The sequence below is a fragment of the Cynocephalus volans genome, chromosome 10 (genome assembly GCF_027409185.1).
Source record: "Cynocephalus volans isolate mCynVol1 chromosome 10, mCynVol1.pri, whole genome shotgun sequence".
NCBI classification, from domain to species: Eukaryota; Metazoa; Chordata; class Mammalia; order Dermoptera; family Cynocephalidae; genus Cynocephalus; species Cynocephalus volans.
In genome coordinates this window covers 9239513-9263691 of record NC_084469.1, presented here as the reverse complement: position 1 = coordinate 9263691, position 24179 = coordinate 9239513, and the positions used below count along the sequence as shown (strand labels likewise).

Sequence of the window (24179 nt, the reverse complement as noted above, 5' to 3'; positions counted from 1 at the left end):
ATTTGAAGCATTTGAATACATTCAGCTTGAAATGCTTCCTTCAGTTTGTTTCCAGGACAACCCCTCTTCCCCCAACTTTCTCACTGTTTTTCTTTGCTGCTGTTTCTCTATTGCTGGTTTCTCTTCTACTTTCGGACCTCTAAATGTTGATGTACCCCCAGAACTTAAACCTCAGCCCTTCTCTTTATTTAATCTGGGTAGATCAAATTCCATTTCTGTAAATTTCATCCACATATCAATGTTCACAAATTTGAGGCTCCAATCTTGACCCTTTCCCTATAAGACCTCTGCATCCAATTGCTTTTTTTTTTATAGTTTCCACACGTATATATGTCTTACCTTACTTAGATTACCACCAGTAAAAACACCCTCTTTCAAAGCCAATCCAAATGTCACGGCCTACATGAAGCCTCAGCTGACACCCTGCTGATGGCCCTCAAGTCGAGTTTAGCGATCAGTTTGAGGCAGAAAGCAGAGGAGTTTTATATTGCACCATTAACAGAAATTTCTTACTGGAGACTTGTAATGAAATTGGTAAAAAGAAACTCCTTGTGTTAAATGACCAAAGCTGTTCTGCTAAAAATGTATTATAAAAGTGCTGGGGCTGGGAATGGGCAAAAATGTTAAGGTGAGGCTATTCATCTAACTGAATTTATGTTCATGAACAAGCTGCAAATAAAGAAAGAGTTGGAGAACAAAAGGACAAGTATAACCAAGACAATCCTGAGAACAATAAGTATAAGAACTTGCCCTGCCAGATATTAAGACTTACTCTAAAGCTCTACGTGCTAGGATAGTGTAGTATTGCTTATCTTCCCTTCCTCTTTCCTTTGTACGCAATTCAGTCCTAAAGCCATTAGGTAGGGCAGAGTGTGGTTAATGTCTGCAGGGTGGGTGGGGTTGGTGGGTATCACAACCCAAGGAAGGTTAGGAGGGTATCCATGTGGGGATAGCCTGGTGTACTGAGTCAGGGCCCCAGCAGTGTGAAGGACATCCCTGCAGAGGGGCATCCTGCCTTGGGGATGTCAGATCCTGAACAGGATGATAATAGACTCCCCAAGGATAGGTGGCAGACCTAGGGTGTCAGTCTGAGCAGATGAGGAATGGCATCTATGTGTATGTGGTTGGGGAGAGAGGTACTGGGATGGAGAAGAAAGAGGATGCACAGGAAGAGAAGGGCATTGGTTGGGGATTGAAGTGGTGGAGAGGAGAGACTATTAAAGACTTCAGCCCTGGAAGTCAAGGGGTAAGAGAATGGAAGGGGTTGTCCGCAGGGTCAGCTGGTATGGAGAAGTCAAGTAGAAATGAAGACTGAATTTGTAAATTTGTAGGTGTAGATTTGAGCAGTTTGAGTTGCAGGGCCAATAACAGGAGTGAATGTGAATCATAAAAAGAGGAAATAGCAAGTATCAACTACTCAAGAAAAGCAGTTGTGGTGGGAAGAGGGAAAAAGGATAACTGGAGGTAGAGGTAAGGTAGAGGAAAAAGTACTCTTAGAATGGGAGACACTGGGTTTTTGTGTGCTTAGGAGAAGAGTTTAACAGAAAGAGAAATTGAAGACAAGGGAGTGAAGAAAGATAATTAATACAGAATCCTAGAAGATGGGCAGGGGGGAAAGGATCACGTATCCCAACTGCAGTTCAAATCTTTTTCACTGATGGGACACCTTAGTTTTTCCTGGTCTTTTGCTGTTACAAACAATGCTGGAATGAATAACCAACCAAGGCCTATAATACAGCATGAAAATTATATGGATGGGATTGTACATGTGTGTGTGCACACACATATGCATATTTCAAAAAAGTATTGTTTTTTTCCTTTGAAGAGTATCCTGGATTGTTGATTGCTAGTAGAATGTGACTTTTAGAACTGAGAAAAACAAGTTTAATTAAAAAGCAGTTGGATTGGTACCTACTTAAAGGTGTTCTTTTAAAACCATATGACTAGAAACACTTTAGTAGAACTGCTGTGAGAAGCTCTTGTTAGTGGAGTTTGGTATGTAAAGCCAGTGGTCAGTGTGTGCTGCTTTCTTCAGGGGGTGTGCTTAGCATACAAAACAGGAAACATCTGAACAGAGCCAGCATTCTTATTGAGAAGAATTTTCCATCCTCCTCCATTTCTGGTTAAGTTCTGAAATTGTTCTTATTTAGTTTTTACAAGCTTGACTCTCTATAGGAATTAAACCATATTCCTGTATTGTGTGTTATCAAAGATTCCTATTACAAAATGCATGTGTAAATTTAAACTTTTAAGCAGTTAAAGCTCTCAGTTTTAAAAAACTTTTTTTAATTGAATCATAGTTGATTATACATATTTTTGGGATTCAATGCTGACATGTTGATCAAATCAATATTACTAGTATGTATAGTTACAAATTGTACTTATTCTTTATGCCCCTTGTCCAATCTCTCCCTATCTCCCTCTCCGCCATCTCACCACTGATAACCCTGGATTTCTTCTCTTCTTCGGAAAGAGTAATTGTTACTCTGTTGATTTGTTGCCAATGCTGAGAGGTGTGTTCGGGTCCCCCAATATTATCATAGAGCAGATGATGCTTCTGTCACTCTGGAATGGGCTTTGTGGAAAGAGACATACTCTTCTTTGGTCTCTGCTGGTGACTCTCCTTGTGTCCATGCACTCCAGTGGCTGGTGGACCATCTGTGTGATAGTTGTGACGTCTAGCCGCTTTCGCAGCAGCCATGGTTACTGTGGTGGCTGTGGTGGGCCACCCACATGGAAGTGATGTTATTGGCATGCTCCTTGGTGCTGGTGGTGTGCCTGGGCCGGAACTAATTTTTTGTCCTTTGCTTACTTCTAAAACTGGGGAACTTCCTGTGGGAACCAGAAGTTGAGCTGTGTGGTTGAGCAAAATTGATGCTTTGCTGCTGTTTCTCTAGGGAAGGCTTTTTGTGCAGCTCAGGGTTTAATGGTTGACCTTATAGGTACTTCTGGCTCTCCAGAGACCCGGTGTACCTGGGTTGTGTAGAAACTCTGATCTGGGCCTGAGTTTTTTTCATCAAACTGCACCCCATACAATTCTGCATTCTTGACCAGTCTCCTCTAAGTGGCCCTGTGCTGATTGGGGGCAGATCAGCTGTCCTTGCTGTGTCCCAGTGTTCTCCCAGTGGGCCCATCTCCCCCACTGCCCATGCTCCAAACATTTCCCATGGGACGGGCCATGCACCGGTCCCTTGCGATGACTCACTGAATGGTTCTCCTTTTTCAGCTGTTCTGGCTCTTTGCTCCTGTGTAGGTCCACAGGAACCCTATTAGTGGTCTTGCTGTCCTGGGAGCCGCCAAGGCCCTCTTCTCCCCTGCCACCTCCAAGCAACTCCACCTGAAGGGCACAGCTGCGGCTTCTGCCGGCCCCTGCTCCATGTGCTCAGTCGAACCAGCCTTAAAGTGGCCACAGCCCAAAACGCTCCAAGCAGTTTTTTAAATCTCTCATTGTGGCTTCTCCCACCTTGGTCAACTCCATAGGTCTCTCCTCCTCTTCCCGTGAGCTCCAGTGGCCCCAGCTTGGCTGCTGTTAAATTTTTATAGTTGTAAATTGGTTGATTTGTGGGAAAGAGTGATGCTGGGGACCGTCTATCCCCCCATCTTGGCTGGAACTCAAACTTTTTTTAAAAAAAATTTTAAAAGATGACCAGTAAGGGGATCTTAACCCTTGACTTGGTGTTGTCAGCACCACACTCTCCCCAGTAAGCCACGGGCCAGCCCCCAGAAAACTTTTTATTTTGAAGTAATTTTAGATTTATAGGAAAGTTATAAAAATAGTACAGAGTTCCCATATACCCTCTACCCAGCTTCCTCCAATGTAAACTAACCATATGTAGTGGATTGAATTGTCCCCCCAAAGCTCCCTGAAGCTTGAATTGTGCCCCCCAAGTTTTATGTATTAGAAACTTAGCCCCCACTGTGACTGTTAAGAGGGTGGGAAGTCCTATTAATTGAAAGGTGGAGCCTTAAAGATATTGGATTGTAGGACTGTGCGGTAGTGAATGAATTAAAAATGGTAGTCAACGGCGTGGTTCTAAGGGCTTTAAAAAAAAGAGGAGAATCTATCTGTCTTGCTCTCTCTCTGCTCTTTCTGCTTCTACCATCTCGCAATGTGAGACCCCTGGGTTACTGTCGCCACCACCAGATGGACTTTGGATTTCCCAGCCTCAGAAGCTGTAAACAATAAATTTCATTTTCTTTATAAATCACCCAGTATCAGGTATTCTGTTATAGCATCAAAAAACGGACTAATACAGCATACTACAATTAACAAAACTAAGAAATTAACATTGGTACAATACTATTAGCTAAACCATAGACTTGTACTTGGATTTTGCCAGTTTTTCCACCAATGTCCTTTTTCTGTTCCAGGATCCAATCCAGGATCCCACATTGCATTTCGTCGTCATGTTTCCTCAGTCTCTTGTAACGTGTGATAATTCCTTAGTCTTTTCTTGTCTTTCATGACCTTCAGACTTCTGAAGAGTACTGGTTAGTTATTTTGTAGAATGTCTTCTACATTTCGGCTTCTTTGATAATTTGTCATGATTAGATTGAGGTTATACATTTTTAGCATACCACAGAAGCCTTATGGCTTTTCTTAATGTGTTATATCAGGAAGTAAATAATGTTGACATGTCTTATTAGTGGTAATGTAACTTTGATCACTTAGTTCAGCTGGTGTGTATTGATTTCTCCACTGTAAAGTTACTGTTTTTCCTTTTATATTTAAAAAATAATTTGGTGCATATACTTTGACACTGTGCAAAGTATACATGTTTGACCTGTTTCTCCTCAAACATTCATCCACTGCTTTTAGCATTCATCAGTGGATCTTGCCTACAACAATTATTAGTAAAATATTACTAATGATTATTTTTTCTTTTCTTCATCCTTTTACATTTATTAATTTGAATTCTTCTATAAGGAAGAGATGTCCTCTTCCTCCATCACTCCCTCCCTTTCAGTTTAGACTGAGTGGATATATGTTTTAGCCTGTGGGCTATCCAATCTTATCATTTCTTTGGTTTCTCATTGTTTAGCTTTGGACATTGGGGGCTCTTGCAGGTTGATTCCTGTACTCTTTTGACGTGCCCCATCCTTTTCTGAGTACTTCCTTCCTTCTTTACTGTACCATAAGATGCTCCAAGCTCTTGTATTTTCTCTGCCACAGCCAAGCAAAATCAACCACTTCTCCAAGAAGGCCTAGTTTATGTTTTTGGAGAATGCTAATTAGGAAGCAAGATCTATTCACTAAGTGTATTTATTACATAGGATGTGATTGCTTCTGGGCCCCTTCTTTCTTTGATGCTAATGTTGGGTTTTGTTTTCTTTTTTTGTTTTGTTTTTGGTTTTTTGGTGGCTAGCTGGTAAACATGTTGGGTTTTTCCATTAGTTTATACTCAATATTACCTCCTTTTAGATTTTTGTATTGGTGTTTACAATAGGGTAAAAAAAAAAGTACAATTTTAAGAAAAAATGGTTTATGTATTGTGGTATTTTATATTGTTTTTGCTTGTGACAGTAGATAAGAAATTTGTACTATAACCTCAATTTTTGTTTATAAACTTTTGTCCTCACATATACCCTCATTTGATAACTTAAAGAACCCCACCCACAGTTGACCATTAGGATTTGAGAGGAAAAATGGGTAAAGATTTAGTTGTTTCAATCTTTTTGTACTTTTTCCCCTTTTAAACTTTTCTTGGAAGAGGGGGAATGGAATTAGTTCTTTGTAGTGAATATTTATGTGAGGTTTTTTTTTTTCTTTTTGGCATATTTATTGTGTTGTATGTTGACCAAGATGCTTATGTATGTTGAGAATAAAAATTGGTAAAAATCTAAATAAACAACACTGAAAATATAAGTGTTTAAAACTTATATTTTGGATGTTGCTTCTTCTGGAGAAATTGGCACATTGGTGTTTATTAAATACTTATTCAAGTTTAATGTTTAAACAAGCTTTTAGAATAGGAAAAAATTGTTTTAAATATTTTTTGTTGAAAAACTACTTTGCTTTTTTGCATTCAGAAATATATATTCATGCTCTTTGTGTCAGGGGTAATGCCATGTATGAGAAATATTGTTAAGTGTTTAGAATCCAAATATTTTATAAAATAGGATTAATAATTTCTTTTAAAAAGTTATATTAATTCAGTTTCACAATTTTTAATAATATTGAAGGATATAGAGCAAAAATAGAAACATTCTCCAATCCTAAATTCAATTCCTTCTCCCAGTATTTTAGTTGATATATCCTTCAGACCTTTTTCTTTACACAGGCAGATAGATAACACATACTCATAATGTCTTTTTAAGATAAATAGGCTTATTCCCTAAGTATTTCCTGCATTTTGCTTTTTTTTTATTTAACAATGAATTTTGACAATTTTTGTACTTTTATGTAGAGTTACCTAATTTTTTACCTAATTTTTGATGAAATGAATAGTTGAGAATGGTTAAAAGATAAGAATCCAGAATTAAAGATCAAAGGTTATGTAAACAAGCATTAAATGCTCTTACCAAAAAAAAGTAACCATTTGAGGTGCTGGATATGTTAATTGGCTTGATTGTGGCCATAGTTTCACAATGTATACATATATCAAAGCGTCAAGTTGTACACCTTAACCATATACCATTTTTGTCAATTATACCTCAGTAAAGCTAGGAAAAACCCATCTATTAAGGGAGAGGCAATCTGGTTTCCATAGTGAATCATGCCTTGCTAATCTGTGGTTTTTTGAGGGAATTAACTGAGAGCTAGCAGCTGTATTTTAATCTTTCAAAAAGACTGATACATTTCTAGACCAAGAGTATTTAAAATTTGAGGTTGCTTTATGTGTAAGAGAAACACTTTTGTCTCATTGAAAGAGAATGTACAGAAAGAAATAAAGAATATGAATAAATAGATGTTTGTGTAAAAAAGGATTTGAATCTTGGTCACCCTTCGATCATTAAGTATTACCTGACAGTTTCAGCAATAAAGGGGGGAGAAAAGGGGGTGTGGTAAACTTTTCCAAGTATACTACACAGCAATATTTAGTATGTTAAATATTCAAAGTGAGTGGAATAAATGTAAGGAGGAGTTCACAGAGTTGTGTAAGTAGAAAAAAGGGTTAAGTGGTAAACTACTTTACAAAAAGTGTAAGGTAAGACACTGATCTAAGTGGTGGCTTCTGAACCATGGTATCTATCACCTAAAATAAAGTTTTAAAGGAGGTGATTTTAAGTCAAAATGAAACCAAACGCTGAAACCCTCATTTTAAACATAGTTAGATAATAAGTAGATAGATCTTGTATCCTGAGAGACAGTACAAGCCAAAGATACAAATATGTTAACACCTAGTAAATACATAATTTTTTTCTTTTATAATCTTTTCCTCTTCCCAGGTCAGCAATAGTCCTGAACCTCTGAAGGCTGTAGAACAGGAGGTGAGAATGGTGTTTCAAAACATTTTGCAAAAAGTAAACAAAAGTGATTAAGTATTGCTATTCTCAAGAAAAAAAAATGTAAACAAAAGTGATTAACTCAACTGCTGTTCTCAAGACATCATACTCAGTTTGGAAGACCATTGATGTTATTCACTGAAATACAAAAGAAAAGTATTTCCTCTACAGTGGTTGCCAGGGCTTTACTGTAATCTGTAATTTACCTCCCCCGAAGTAGGTATTTTGAAATAAAGGAGAGAAAACTATAAGTCCTGTGGAAATTCAGCCCATTTCCATTTATCCAGCTCTAGGTAAGAAAACTGGTATACTTTGCACAAATACCTTCCTCAGGGCACAATGTACATAATTCGTACATATTCTGGAGACAGCACAGTGTGTTATTTTACCATAGGCTGCTTCAGCTTCAGTTAGGGCACCATTCAGCTTTATTCAGTAAACATCTGTTAAGAGCCTACTTACTATATGTCAAGCTTGATATGCTGGGCACTGGGGATAAAAAGACAAGTAAAACTTTCTCCTACCTTGTAGGTCAGGGGTTAACCCAAGTTCATGGAAAACCTTCAGCACTGACAGTGAAACAGTATTCTCTTCCTTCAGAAATATCCTCAGGGTTAGGACATTCATCCCTTTTCTTTAATAGTCGGAATTCTCTTGAACCTACAATACTATTTTCTTATTTTTGTTCTATTTTGAAGTATTAGTTTTTGTTCTTCAGGTTAACTACCTGTGTCTCCTTCCTGTATGTTTAAAAGCCGGGAGAAGGAAACTTCAACCCTTTTTGCAGCCATAAACCCCCCAGCCTCTGTGGCTGGTGCAGCCAGAGGGTGGGCCCTGCTTCCCAGCCTTGGGTGGAGTCTCCCGCCCCATACCCTCACTCACAGGAACTACCGGTTCCTTTGCTGTGCCATGGCCTAGCCTGGTTGTGGTATGGGCTGGAGAAGAGAAAGGGAGGTGACATTTATTGATCCCCAAGGAGACCCAGGCCCTGAGGGCCAATGGCACTCCAGTGATTGGTTAGAGTTTGCAGCCTGAGGAGAGAGTACATTTGGTCTGTAGGGTCTTACAGAATGGAGGAAGAGGAAGAGAAGGAAGTCCATGCTGCTGATAGCACTGTGGAGGCTGGGACCTACAGGGCTGGCGGTGGGAGGGAGCTCTACAATACTATTTACACCTGGATGTGTTTTATCTAAATGTGTCTAGAGTTACAGTTCTCAGTATTTCTTTGGGTCACATACTACCCCAGGAATCAAATTATACGAAATGCATGTACACACAGTATTTTGTGACTCTGTTATGTCATAGAGTTGTAAATCAAAAGAGTTTAAGAACCACTGCTTTTACTTGGGGTGAAAGAAATATAAAATTATAAAGTGATGCATGTTATAGTAGAAGATCCTATATGGGGCTAATTACTTACTTGTAATTTTGTCTTTACTTTCATCTGGCTTCAATTCTAAAAGACATACAAACTTATGTAGCAGAGTTGCTTTCCCCTTTTATTTTTAGCTTATTTCAGATAAAGTTAGGCAGGCTACTTAAGAAAACACTACACAAGAATATGTAATGTTTATAAGTTGTCCTTAATGTGATAATTTATTTTCCATAGTTATGAACATAGTTTACAGTCTACTAGGAAATAAACAGTTATGGTACAATGCCAGATAACAGATGACGTATGTGTTCTATACAGCACTGAGCACATGACACGTTTGATTAATGGAACAATTGAAAATATTTTGAAAGGCTTATAGACTTTTAGCCTGATATCTAAAACCAGTAGGAAAGTAGCATAAAGACCAAATTGCTTTCACCACTGTGTCTCAGGTGAAACTAAAAGTAATTTCACTTATTTTTTTGTTATGGTGATAGTGAAAACACAAAATTTAGTACCTTGCCATTTTTAAGTATATAGTTTGGTAGTGTTAAGTATATTCATATTATTATAAAACAGATCTCCAGAACTTTTTCATTTTGCAAATCTAAAACTCTATACCCATTAAACAATAGCTCCCCTCTCTTCCCTCCACCCAGCCCCTTGTAACCACTATTCTATTTTCTGTTTCTACCAATTTGACCTCATATGTTAGATACCTCATATAAATAGAATCATGGAGTATATGTCTTTTTGATACTGGCTTATTTCAGTTAGCATAATGTCCTCATGGTTCATCCATGTTACAGTATGTGACACAATTCCTTTTTAGGTCTGAATAATATTCCGTCATATGTATATATCACATTTTGTTTATTTAGTCATCAATTGATGGACATTTGGTTTGCTTCCAAATCACATTATTCAGCTATGGTGAATAATGCTTCTGTGAATATGAGTGTACAAATATCTCTTTGAGACCTTGCTTTCACTTCTTTTGGATATATACCCAGAAGTGAGATTGCTAGATGATACGGTAATTTTTTTTTCTTTTCTTTGATATGGTAATTTTTTGAGGAACCTCTATACTATTTTCCAGAGCAGTTGTACCCTTGTACAATCCTACCAACAGTGTACAAGGGTTCCAGTTTCCTCACATCCTTACCAACCTTGTTATTTTCTGTTTTTTTGGTCGTTTTTTTAATAGTAGCTATCCTAATGGGGGTGAGGTGATATCTCATTGTGGTTTTGATTTGTGTTTCCCTGGTGTTTAGTGATATTCATCATCTTTTCTTGTGCTTGTTAGCCCATGATAATTTGTATATTATCTTTGAATTATATTTGTTTTTTTACAGCACAACTTAAACATGCACAGGCATGCCATTTCCTTATAGTTACGGTACTGCAGCTCCAAATTAGGTCATTGCTTTTTGTGGACATTCTCCATTGACATGCACAGCCTGCAATGTAACAGTTCGTTAAAGACTCTAAAGGGAGAAGTAGGGTTACAAATAAGTAAGTATGTCAGAAAGAGGTTTGACAGCTGTGTAAGTCTCCATGTCTGGCACCCACACATGCCCTTGAAAAAGATATCCTAATGACATCAGACATAGGATTTGATAGGCTCATGGTCTTAAAATAAATAAAGTGGCATTTGTAGTCAAGACTGTTATCCAAAACAGCACAACCCGGCATATGACCTATAAAGTCTAATATAATACATAATAATAGGAAATAGGAATTTGCAGTCTGAAGAAGCCACACATTGAATGTGAAATAATAGTTGGCAAATCCTCCAAAACTTTATGTTGAATAACTCATAATAAATGTTTCTAGTTTTCATTTAGGTCCCAGTTAAGAACTTTCCCTCATTTTGTATGTATTATCTTATGAGCTTACTGTTGACCAAAAGTGTAATGTATTTTATCTTTTAATAGGTTGACATTAGGCTCGTCTCTCTTCATTCTATCCTCCGTTGGAGGCAGTAGTGACTGAATTTCATAATTTTCTCCATAAGAGTTATAATACAAGAATATTGTGCCCCCAGCTAAATGCTCTAGCAAAGACTTCCCATCAAAGTCTTTGCTTAGATAGATAAAACCATCCCCTAAAATCCAGAGCGTTTTCCCTCCTCAGTTCTCATGCTATATCCCTGGGATCCAGTTGTCAGAAGTACAGCCCACATAGTGAGCTATTTTAAAGAGTGTAAAATATTTTTATATGGTAAAAGGGAAGTAAGTTACAGATAAATAAATCTCATGTTATTTGGATAGCCTAGGACAAATGTAAAATAATTTTCTTCTAAGTAGATCTTAATTTACCACTTCCTTGTAGCCCAAAACATTGGGATCCCTGAGGTATCATAGTTCTTTCCTCGTTTTTGGTTCAGCTGTCTTGGTTATTTTATTTCACACTCCCAGATCCACAAATGAATTTGGGGAAGTGTGCTTTTGCCAAACTGTTTATATCGTGAACTTTTTAATTATTAAGTAAAAATTTTTCTAAGGTGAAAATACCCAGGCTTTTTTTGGGGGGGGGGGGGGGGGGCTGGAATGATAAAGAGGAAGAAGAAAAAATTTCTTTATCTGACTTTTATTTTGGAGGTAAATGACAAGTCCAAGATTGACCTCAAATTATTTATTTTTCAAATAGCTTAAAAGGCATATTATTTTCTCAGTGTAGATGAACTTGATATTCTCTAGTGCTTCCTTAATCCACAGTCTTCCTAGGTTTAAGTGCATTCATGAGTATTGTTTGTCAGGATCATGGACTATTTTATATTTTTAAATGTGTTTTATATGAGGGTACTTCAAAAAGTTCATGGAAAGATTTGTATTATCTTTTAATTATATTTTTCCACAAACTTTTTTTAAGTACCCTCATATTCTAAACCTTTAAAGAATGGGAATTCCTATATATCATAACATAAATATGAATAAGCCAGGCTGCCAGATTAACCAAAATAATACCACTTTCATTTTTCAATCGAGTGCACATCAAAGCAAAGACAGAGAGTGGTGCTCAGGAGCTTGTCTTCGCTGCAGGCCTCCTTGGCTCCAAAATCATTACTGTTGGTTTTTCTGACTTATCTCCAAACAAGCTAATTTGCTTGACTTAGTAGATTTTTTTCAGATATTTTATCAGTCACTAACTCAAGGGAATAGCCAGCAGTTGTATCTTTTAATTTTATGGGGTGAGGGGAGGGAGGTATTGAAGAATTGAGCTATTTCTTTCTTTCTATTGCCTTCCTTCTCAATGGAAAGCAGCCCAATATTTGAGATGCACAGAATAAAATAATTGGCTGTGCAGTTCAGCTAATTTTATTAGCATATGGTTAAAATTGTATTTCAGATGACAGATAAAGTTATCTTAAACTCAAGCCATTAATGAATGGATAGCCCCCAGTTCATAAATTCTATGAGTGGTTTTCATTTTCTCAAAGCTTTCTCCTAAATTGAAAGAAAATTTCATCTAGTTATATAACTCAAATTTGTTTAGAACTTTTTTACCTGATCATAAAGGTAGTACACACCTATTGTTAAAAAATTTGGAAAAAATAGTAAAGTATTATAAACAAGGAAAATTTTTATTTGCTATATTTAGTCACTTTATATGCTTTTTTAAAAACCTTGGGATCACACTTTATATATCATTTTATATTCTGTTACAGGTTGAGTATCCCTTATCTGAAATGCTTCGGACCAGAAGTGTTTTGGATTTTGGACTTTTTTTGGATTTTGAACTATTTGCATTATATTTGGTGATTGAGCATCCCTAATCTGACAATCCAAAATCTGAAATGCTCCAATGAGCATTTCCTTTGAGCATTATTTGGTGCTCAAAAAGTTGCAGATTTTGAAGCATTTTGGATTTTGGATTCTTGGATTAGGGATGCTCAACCTGTATATATGAGGTACTTCAAAAAGTTAATTGGAAGATTTCTATTATATTTTAATTCTATTTTTTCATGAACTTTTTGAGGTACTCTCATGTATTTTTAATTTATTAAACTGCATAAAACCATTTTAATCCCCACTATCTTTTCAAAATATTGTGAATATTTTCCATCTCAGTAAATATTCTTCTACAACACAGTTTTTTAAGTGCTGGGTAATGTTGTGTTGTGTGGATATACCATAATTTGCTTAATTGCCTATTTGGGAGCATTAAAGTTGTTTGCAGTTTTTTATTTTTATATTTTATTGTGGTAAGAACACTATATTAGTCCATTTTTGTTGTTTACAACAAAATACCTGCAACTGGGTAAAGAAACAATATTTATTGCTTACACTTTCAGAGGTTGGGAAGTCCAAAATTCAGGGAACATATCTGGTGAAGGCCTTATTGGTGGTGACATTGATTCAGGGGTCTCACATAGCAGAATGGTAGAGCAGAGAGAGAGAATTCCTCATGTGCTCTTCTTTTAAAGCCCTCAGAACCACACCCATGACCACCATTAAACCATTCAGTATGGCAGGGTCCTCACAATCTAATCACTTCTTCAAGGCCCCACCTCTCAGTGACCACAATAGATAGGATTTCCCACCCTCTTAACACTGTCATAGTGGGGACCAAGCCTCCAACACATTAAACTTTGGGAAGACACAATTCAATCCACCACAAACAGCAGGAGAAATACCCTCTTAAAATGTTAAGAGTACATTATGTTATTATTGACTATAGGTACAGTGTTGTACAGCAGATCTCTAGAGCTTACACATCTTGCTTGACTGAAACTTTATGCCTGTTGATTGGTATCTCTCCATTTCCCCGTCCCCCCGGCCCCTGACAACAACCATTCTAACCTTTGCTGCTATGAATTTGATTGTTTGCAATTTTTTGCTGTTTTAAATGGCAGCACATACACACCTTTGATTATTCCTTTAAAAAAAGTGTACATGTTTTTCAATTTAACATATAAACATTTTCCTACATTATTAAAAATTTATTTTGAGTAAGTGTTGTACTCTAACATGGACATACCATTTTATTTTTCTTTTGATAGATTCAGAATCTCAGAAGAGATTCAGTTTTGGTAAATGGATCATTGTCTGCCATGGATATATGTGTTTCTTATAATGATGATGAGCAATAATACAATCAGTAGCTGGCCAATTATTATACAGTATAAACTGTACAATATAAAGTGCAAGTACAGTATAAACTGTCAAAAGTTGACAATATCAAGAATTTACTGAAATGAAGGTCTTCAGCAGATACTTGGATTTTATCCATGTGGAGCTAAGATATTCCAAAGTCTTAACAAGTAACTCCACGCTGCGTCTGCCATTCAAATTCTTCACCTTTCTATGTTTCTCATCCTTTAAAAAAAGAGCCTGGGCTAGGGATGAAGATTGTAGGGGAACTGTCGAAGGGATAAAGGGAATTATAATTCCTGTTATAAATTGTAATAATGGCTAACATTTTAAATACTTAGTATGCATGAAACACATTACCAAGCCGTTGTATAGAATAATTTATAGTAGTTCTATGAAGTAGATGATAAAACATAGTGGAGAAAGAATGCATAACTTATCCAAAATCATATATTTAGTGAATGGTAAATTCATTGAATTTACCCTAATCCTTATTATTTAGTAGTAGCAGTAGCAGTACTAAACTTTTTGTCAGGTTCTCTTAAGACCTAGGTACTTTGCTGTAAAAGAACTGCCTCATTTTTGGTAGCCATTGGATAATTGTTTTTAATTATTTTGGAGTCACAAACCCCTTTGAAAACCTGATAAAAGCTGTAGTTTCTTTTCCCAGGAAAAATGCATTACACACATATTTTTGCATGCAATTTGTGCACGTACCTCTTGAAGCCGATCTGTAGACCCTAGAATAATAGTTATCAAATTTTGAGTGTATAAATCACCTGGGTTGCTTGTGAAAATGCAGACCATCTGATCTCACTAACCAGAGTTTGGTGCATTAAGTCTGGGTCTGGACTTATAATCTGCCCATTTAACAGTTACTTCAAATGATTTGAATGTAGGATGTTATAAGACCACACTTTACATAATTATCCTGAAATTAAGAATCTGGCTGTTTCACTGCCATTTTAGAGTAGCTACTACAGAATATGTGCTCTAAGTGTTTTAAAGTAGGTCTTTATTATCAAATGATTGTACAGTATTGCAACTTCCATTAAAAACTGATGTTGACATTAATGTATAATACCTCCAAACTTTTGTTTTCAAATTTTCTGTTTAGAAAGACCTCATATATGTCTGGAAAAATATTATTTGCTTAAATATTTCCCAATTATTAGCAAGTAGTTTAGAGAGATTATTTATTAGTAACCAGTGACTCTTTATTGCTTTTTTAAAAATAGAACTTTTTCTGGGCAAGTTTATTTCTTAACCCATTTTTAGAGTGCTTTAGAATAAATTGCTTGGTTAAAATTTTCTTCTTAATTATTTTCATTTGTAGGATGAACTTTCTGATGTTAGCCAATGTGGGTCTAAAGCTACCACTCCAGCATCAACAGCTAATTCAGATGTGGCAGCAATTCCTATTGATACTCCCTTAAAGGAAGATAATGAAGGATTTGAGAAAGTTACAGATACACCACATAAGTCAGAGATAAGCAAGCACATTGAAGTACAGGTAGCTCAAGAAACTAGAAATGTATCTACTGGTAAGTGACCCTTGTTCTTTACTTACTAGCAAAGTATTCAGTAAACCCAGATGATGGGGGTATGAGAAAATATGTCTTTGGGGTGTTGCCTGCTTTAGATTTATAAAATAGGTAGATAATTAATTTTGTTCAATTTTGAATAAGCTTAAAAGAGGTAATGATTAAATAATATTTTGGGAGAAGAATGTTGGGGGCTGAGAGCTTAGAGAGCCTGAAAAGCAGGAAGACAGTCCATTTCTGTTCACTACTTTAGGTTTATTAGTCTTTGTCTTTAGTGTCTTTGTAATCCACCGCTTAGGTAGGAATGAAAGCAGGGCCTTGGATACATTGCACTGTGTGTCCCAAGAAACACAAATGAGAACTTTCCCTGGTTACTTATTAGTTTCTGAGATTGACTGCTAACTGGATACATGACATATTGTCTAACCCTATGTTTCCTAGTACCCACTCTTTTACATTTTTTAAATGTTCAAATGACATGTTTACAACCATAAAAACAAGATTTTTTGTATTAGGGGCACTATGTAATATATGTACTGTTTATTTCGTGACATTCTTTCTTTAGGTTCTGCTGAAAATGAAGAGAAGTCAGAAGTTCAAGCAATCATTGAATCCACTCCTGAGTTGGATATGGACAAAGATCTCAGTGGATATAAAGGTTCAAGGTACTGTAAATGTCAAATTAAGGCATCTTATCTTTCCTTTTCCCCACTCCAGTAAGCACTCTGTTCTCTGGTGTCTGACTGTACAAAATGAATTAAAATTTTTTGCTCAAGAATGTTGGTATTATATCCCAATTGCTATTTTTAAAACTGGACATTGTATGCAGTTTAAATTTTCTGTGAAATGAAATGTTACCTTTGCAGCATCAGGAATCGGGAGAATTTGGAAGGATGGTGTCTTAGTCCTTTTTGTGCTTAACAAAATATCTGAGACTAGGTAATTGATAAGAACAGAAAATTATTTTCTCACAGTTCTGGAGACTAGGAAGTCCAAGATCAAGGCACTGGCAGGTTCACTTGTCTAGAGGGCTACTGTGCTTCCAAGGTGGCACCTTGATGCTGCATCTTCTGGTAGGGAGGAATGCTGTGTTGTCACAAGGTAGAAGGGCAAGCTAGCTGAACACTGCATGAAGCCTCTTTTTTAAGGACCTTAATCCCACTCTCGATGGAGGAGCTCTTATGGCCTAATCACTTCTTAAAGGCCCTACCTCTTAATACTATCACATTGGCAACAATTGAATTTTAGAGAGGACACATTCAGACCATAGCAGATGGGGAAAAAAAGACAGCCAAGAAGTATCCCATAGTTTCTGTAACTTGAGGAAACAAGCAGGAGTGAGGGAAGTAACAATTTGAGCAAGCTTTGTTTCTTCCCCCAGATCAGGAAGAAGAGAATGTACTTGTCCTATCAGAATTGTAATGATCTCAGTATTGGAAGATACTAGTCTCATTTTAGCATCATTTTACATGAGATGGCTGTTTAGTGCTAGGAAGAAAATGGTTAGGTATCATGTTAAGCAAGATTATCAGAAATATGTTGTGGTTCAAGAAAGTCAGACTGGAGCTACTGCCTCTCTTTGAATTTCTTCCATAAATTTTATCTTTTAATTAATTAATGACCATAAGAATACATGCCATTTATTGATCTCTGCTGAGCATCGTGCAGTATGCTGAAGTGATTAAAAGCAAGACTGTGGGTTCAAGGCCTACTTCAAATTTGAATCTTAGTTACATTTCCTCATCTGTAAAAGAGGATTATGATAGTACCTCAGATGGTTGTGAGGATTAAATGAATCAATATATGTTAAATCATTGGCAAAGTGCCCCATTCAATAAATGTTAAGTAATATTATTGTTAGTGTTATTATTTTGTAAAATTTGATTTTTTTTTTTTTTTTTTTTTAAATTTTTTTAAAAGATGACCGGTAAGGGAATCTTAACCCTTGACTTGGTGTTGTCAGCACCACGCTCTCCCAAGTGAGCTAACCGGCCATCCCTATATAGGGATCCGAACCTGTGGCCCTGGTGTTTAGTACCACACTCTCCCAAGTGAGCCATGGGCCGGCCCTGTAAAATTTGATTTTAACTACAACCTTATGAAGTAGATGTCTTCATCCCCATTTTACAGATGACACTCAGAAACATATAGTAACTTGTCCAAGATTATCAAACTAGCAAGAGGTGAAGCTGGGATTCACATCTAGGACTCTGATTTCAAAGTCTGTGACCTGTTAAAATATTTTTTCCTTTATTGTTTATTTAAAAATTTAAACAATGCAGAGAGAAGCAAGTGAAATTTGTTTCTTATTCACCCTCTCCTAAGCCTAGGAGATGCATTACTTATTAAATTTGTGTACTTTTGTCATTCTGAACCTCTTTTTAAAAATTTAAATTTTTTTCTTATTAGACTAATGAATGTATGCAGTTTTAAAGTCAAATGGTAATACAAGTATGAAGGGTAATAGTGGCCCCTTGCCCCTATTGACCCCTCATTACCACTCCTAGGAGGAAACCTCCATCACTTCTTAGCTCTCTTTTATGCTTTTTGTTTTCATGTGTGTAAATAACATGCCTTGTGCTGCTCTTCCTTGGTCCCTCCCTTTCTCAGCTGGGATTCTGATAATTAAGTCCTCATGCCCTAAGGCATCCCTTGTATATAATGAATTAGCTCTACTCCTGTGCGTCTAGAATGGTACTACTGGCTATGTGCTTTCCTTGGAAGAACAGAGATAATAGTCACTCAAATCATTTTCTGTATTCTGTGGATCAAATGAGGAACCCTGATTGAAACAGCTGTTGACTTTCGGTAGTGGAAGGTGATGCGACTACAACTCCTTAATCCACTATCTTTTCTTTCATCCTCCCAGTATAATTATATCTCAATTTTGTTAAATTAATATTCCTTGTTTATATCATTATAACTGTATAAATATCAATCATATCGTAGCCAGAGAATATACTATAATTACATATTCTTTCTTTTACAACTTTGTGTTTTTCTGGAAATAGTAAAGCCTTGGGTGGTTTTATTTGTCTTCCTTAAGTTTCTACAGACCTGACTCTCTGCGGTTGTTAAGTGTGAACATCCTTAATATGACCAAACACAAAACCTGTCTGTTTCCTAGAGCACTCTCTCCCATGGCCTTCTATTCTCATTCTCCAATCTATACTGTTGTATTTGCTCTGGTTCTGGAATATGCCGGCACTGTCATCTCGGGAATTCTCTCACTTCTCTCCTCTGTTAAATCCTCTGTTTCCTGGATACCGTGTAATCCTTCTTCTTGATTTACGCCTTTGTTTTTGACAGAGCATATTCTTACCAGCTCACAAGGCAAAGGGTGAATGAGAAGTTAATTTTTGAGAACTGAAAACTTGGCAGTGACAAATGCCATTTGAAGACATGCTTGATAGTTTGGCTAGATACAGATTTATAGGTTGGAATTGTGAAGATATTGCTTCATTGTCACATTGAATTCAGGGTCGTACCTTTTGGGTTCTTGCTTCTTTGTATATATTCTCTGGAAGCTTTTAGGATCTTCACTTTATCCCTCCGTGGTCCCCCCATCCCCCTACTGCCCTTCTTTTTCTTTTTTTTTTTTTTTTAAATTCATGATGCTGTGCTTGGTATAAAGGTCTTCTTTTAAATCTCCTTATTGGAAGTGAGTCCTTTCATCAGAAAATTCTTACACCCCAATTCTGAGAAATTCTCTATTTCTCCTTATTTTGTTTTTTCCTTTTTTCTTCCCCTTTTCCGTCTTTTCTACTTTTATTCTGATTTCTGACAGATTTTTATCTAAGCTTTTTCTTTTTCTTGGATTGTTACTTTTTATACTGTCCTGAAATTGTTTTATGGATATAGTATTTGTTCTGGGGCGGGGGGAAGGTTTTTGTTTTCCTGTTTTTTTGATGCTGCTGCTGCCTGCATTTTCTCCTTTTGCTCTTAGTGCCTTCTGAGTCACATCCCCTTTGTTCTGGGCTCTTTCTTTTATAATAGAGGCCTTCTTTAAATGTCTGGTGCTCTGTGGCTGTTTTGCTTATACTTAAGTAAATAATGCTGACATTTAAACTCAGCTTCCATTGTTCATGGAGCTGTGCTGACAGAAGGGAGGTCTTACTGCTGTGGAGGATTGCATCTAGGATTCCTACTGCTTCTTGTGCAGTCTTTTATCCCATCTTCTGTTTTATATTTCCCCTCACATGCTCACCTCCACAGTTGCTGGTAGTTTCAAATCCTGGGTCTTTTAGGGGGTCTGGCAGCATGTTAACATTTAGGAAGGATCCTAAACCCCAATGGCTTAAGTTTCAGCTTTCTCTGGTCTGTTAAATCAGCTGCTGTTTTCCATCTTACAGAATGTTGTTCACATTTCATCTACTGTAGTTTTTTTTTCCTATTCACTATGCCCTTTAGGTGTATAGCTTTTTAATTTCTTAAATGTCATTTTAGTCAGGTTTCTGATTTATTAGGTGATAAATGACTGTATTCAATTTACTGTGTTTAACTGGAAATCTTGCACAGTTTTTTCTATTAATATAGCATTAGGACACAAACATACACACTTCTCCATTCCCTCCATACCCCTGCAGAAAAGGGCTTATAATATATACTGTTTTGCAACTTGCCTTTAAAAAATTAAAAACTTTGTATTATGGGTTTCTTTAGTTTTTAAAGCTCTATTTTAATGTTTTTAACAATAAAGTTAAAATTTTAACTTTATACTTATATCCATAACTTATTTCATCTGTCTCCTATTAATGATTCTTAGGTCATTTCAACTTTTTGCCACTATAAAAATGCTTCTTTGACCATCTTTTACATACATAATTGCTTTCTTGTGACAGGGTTTTCATAGGACATTTTTTTGGCATAGAATTCTTGTGTCAGTGGGTATTTGCATTTAAAATTTTAAACACATTGTCCTTAAAAGAAAAAAAAAATTGTCCTTAAAAGAAACATTAAAAAGTCATGCTAATTTATACTAAACATGTAACATGGTAATTAAGATCATGGATTCTGAGACCAGACTGTGTGGATTTGAATCCTGCCTCTTTCACTTACTTGTTAAGTGATCTTGGCAAATTCCTTAACTTCTTTAGCTTCCTAATCTGTTGGGGTAACAGCAGCACCTACTTTGTAGGGTAGTTGTGAGGATTAAATAGGTAGTCTATGTGAAACACTTAGACCACTGCCTGGTACAGAACAGAGTAGCTGCCATTACTATTTGTGTTTGCTGGGATCTCACAACGAAAATGTTCCATAATTTCTTCTCTGGTTATCTCTATGGAGTTTAGTTGGAATGTCTTAGGAAACCTCAGAGAAATATTTTTAAATTATGTTTTATAGTAAATGTAAATTGTAGGGAAGAGATTCCTATGCAGCTTAGCCCATTGTATTTATTTTACACTGTAAAAAAGTCTTTGTAATTTGTTGATTTGGTTTTGTTGTTTCTGTTGCATAGCACTCCCACAAAAGGCATAGAGAACAAAGCTTTTGATCGCAATACAGAATCTCTCTTTGAAGAACTGTCTTCAGCTGGCTCAGGCCTAATTGGAGATGTGGATGAAGGAGCAGATTTACTAGGTATGATAGCTCATCTGAGGAAGTATTATATTGTTTTAAAAATAGATTTTTTAAATGTTTTAATCGAAAATTCCTTTAAAATGTTCCCAAGGGCCTGGTGGTAAGGGTTATTGCACTTTTAGGTAATTATTGGGAACATATTATTTGACATCATGTAAGTTTTAGGTGAAAACATCTTTGCCTATGGATATACCTGAAATTAAGTTGCATTTATGTAGTTTGAATTTGTGTAACACAATTTATTGAACTTCTGCTATATTCCAAGAACAGATATTACAAATAAGGAACAATGATTGATGTATATATATGTGTGTGTATATACACACACACACACACACACGTAGGGGTGTGTGTGTATGTGTAGATGTGTGGATTGATAGATCGTTAGTTCCTGGCTTAAATAAATTTCATTAAATTATCTTGGTCTTAATTAAATAAGAAATTATAACACTTGATTTTTCTGAGCTTTCACTGACTATTGTGTTTTAGCTCAGTGGGAAATGTAATTATTTTAAAGTTTGTGTTGTTGAAGAACACGTGATTTAAAAAGAATACTGCATTTGGTTCTTCCACTATTTACCTGGTGACCTTTGCCAAATAGCCTAATCATTTTGGATCTTATTTTCTTTGTGTGTAAAATGAATGAGCTGGACTCTAGTTCAAGGATCCAGCAAAGTGCAGCTAAAGGGCTAAATCCAAGGGCTGGCTGGTTAGCTCAGTTGGTTAAAGCCCAGCCTTGTAACACCAAAGTCAAGGGTTCAGTTCCCTGTACCAGCCAGCTGCCAAAAAAAAAATAAATAAATAAAGGGCTAAATCCAGCTGATTATCCTGTGTATATAGTAAATAAAGTTTTATTGGAACATAACCACCCTCATTTGTTTACTTATTGTCTATGGTTGCTTTTGCCCCACAATGGCAGAGTTAAGTAGTTTGCAACAAGATCATATGGCTCAAAAAGTCTAAAATATTTACCATCTGGCACTTTACAGAAAAAGTTTGCCAACCCCTGCTCTAGGTGATCTCTAGGTGTTTCTCAGCAATACTTAAATGATTCTGACTTAGGTAAATTAGCTTTGGTGTGCCCTTCTTAAAACTTAAGACCTTACAGAAATTGAAAACTATATAGAATTAAAAATCTATGCCTTTGGAATAGATACCAGGCTACAAAAAAATTTTGTATCTGTTATTGCAATTGCAATACACACTACACTTCTTAAAAGGTGCTACTTGTCAATTCTTGTGAATATAGACTACAGTTATATTGCTTGCATTAATTGACATTAAATTCATTGATTGTGAATTATGTTCTTGACGTGAACTATTTTTAAAAGGAAACACAAGTTCTATCTAAACATCTCTCTAGTAAGAGAGATTGAAATATGTAAATATTACTACGTAAGTATACAAGTATATAAAGAGACTCCCACCTTTAAAGTCCAAGCACTGGAAGAAACTGAATGAATTGCATTTCTCAAGGAGGGCTAGTCTTAAGGAATAGTCCATTTTTACATTTAAATTTATACTTTAATTTTAGTTAACATCAAATTATACATAAAAATTTACTTTTGAGATTTTGTTGGTTTAAGAAACTGACTTCCTGGCAAAATTGAAGGGCAGATACAAAAAAATGTTAGAAAGGAGAACTTAAAAATGTTTAAATTTGTATTTAAATTTACATTCAATAACATTCACTCTTTTTGATGTACAACTTAAGTTTTTACAAATGCAGAGTTGTGTAACCACCAACAGCATCAGTGTACACCATCCCCCCAAATTCGTTCATGCTGCCTCTTTGTATCAATCGAAATAAAGTGCTTTTGAATATAATTTGTGTACTCTGTTGCCTCATAATCTAGGAGTGAGTAATAATTTTTGAGGTTGGTGACCCCAAAACTTTCTTCTCTTACAAAGAATTAAGCCATGTAGGATTTAGAAATAATGGTGGTCTTTTAAATCAAATATATTCTGGAAATCAGAAAATTAAGTATAATTAATAGATTATTTATTATGATGCTTTGGTTTGAAGAAAAGAACCAGATTGAATAACCCCAACAGTTTGTCCTTTTTCTTGATTGGTGTCTCATCCTTTGACTTTCTTATTTTCGTTGACCCTTTTCTCCATTCATTTTAGTCACTCCCTCCCTATGGCCACTTTCTAGAACTTGGAAATCATACATTCATACACCATATTCTTGAGAGTTTCTTTCTCTTAATTATCTTATTTATTTTCAACTTTAGTATGTCTGCTAACTTCTTCCCATTATAATGTAAACATGTTCAGGGCTTTTCCATTTAAAGATAAACATACTGCCCTTCTCTGACCCCGTATCTGCACTGCCTACCACCTATCTACTCACTCTCCTCCCACTTCTAGTTACGTTGTGCAACAACATTGATGAGTTGTCAGACATATGCCAGGCACTATTCTAGATACTTGTGATATGTCAGTGAACAAAACAGACTTCTTGAAAGTGTGGCTTCTTTGGCAAGACTTCCCCAGTGCTACTTGCTCCTCATCCTACCATAATCTGGCATTCTTCCCCACACTCACCTCGCCTGAAACAACTTTCTTGTTTGCCATATCCAAGTGGTTCTTTCTCAGTTATTAACATGACTTCTCAATTGTATTGTCTTTAAAATTGTCTTTGCTGGGTTTCTGTGATATCAGACTTGCCTGCATCTTATCCTGCTCTGTCTGTTCCTTTTCAGTTGTCTGAGCAGGATCGGTTTCCTCTACTTATTTTTTAGATATCAGTGTTCCTATCCTAGGCCTGATTCTTTGTTAGGAAGTCATATTTGCTCTCATTGTTCTTGGTTTTCATGGCAAATTACTCCTAAGTTTTTAAATCCATGTCAGATCTTTTTTTAGATCCCCAGACTATTGTTTACAAGCTGCCTACTAGACATTCCTAAGATGATTTGGAAAGCTTTACATTTGACACACCTAAAGTTGGCACTGCATTTTGTTATGCCACTCTTCATATTTTATTCTTATTTTTATGTACCTGTCTCCATGGATAGACTATAAGCTCATTGTGCCAAGACAACTGTGTCTTTTGCTCACTGTTTTGTCTTTAGCAAATAGCACATCAACTAAGTGAATGGGATTACTGAATAGTTCTAACAGTTTTGTTTCAC

The 24179-nt window shown here is 36.2% G+C and overlaps 1 protein-coding gene across 6 annotated transcripts in view; it reads left to right on the top strand.

Moving 5' to 3' along the window:
* The window catches only part of SPAG9 (sperm associated antigen 9), a 130404-nt gene that overhangs the window by 69152 nt on the left and 37073 nt on the right, over nucleotides 1-24179 (top strand). For 4 of the 6 annotated variants that reach the window (XM_063112694.1, XM_063112692.1, XM_063112691.1 and 1 more), the window contains 4 exons: nucleotides 7390-7431; nucleotides 15254-15461; nucleotides 16027-16126; nucleotides 20920-21041. In XM_063112694.1, coding sequence (XP_062968764.1) covers nucleotides 7390-7431; nucleotides 15254-15461; nucleotides 16027-16126; nucleotides 20920-21041 — 472 coding nt within the window. The remainder of the gene's footprint in view (nucleotides 1-7389; nucleotides 7432-15253; nucleotides 15462-16026; nucleotides 16127-20919; nucleotides 21042-24179) is intronic. The other 2 variants (XM_063112695.1, XM_063112693.1) reach the window with 1 other exon arrangement.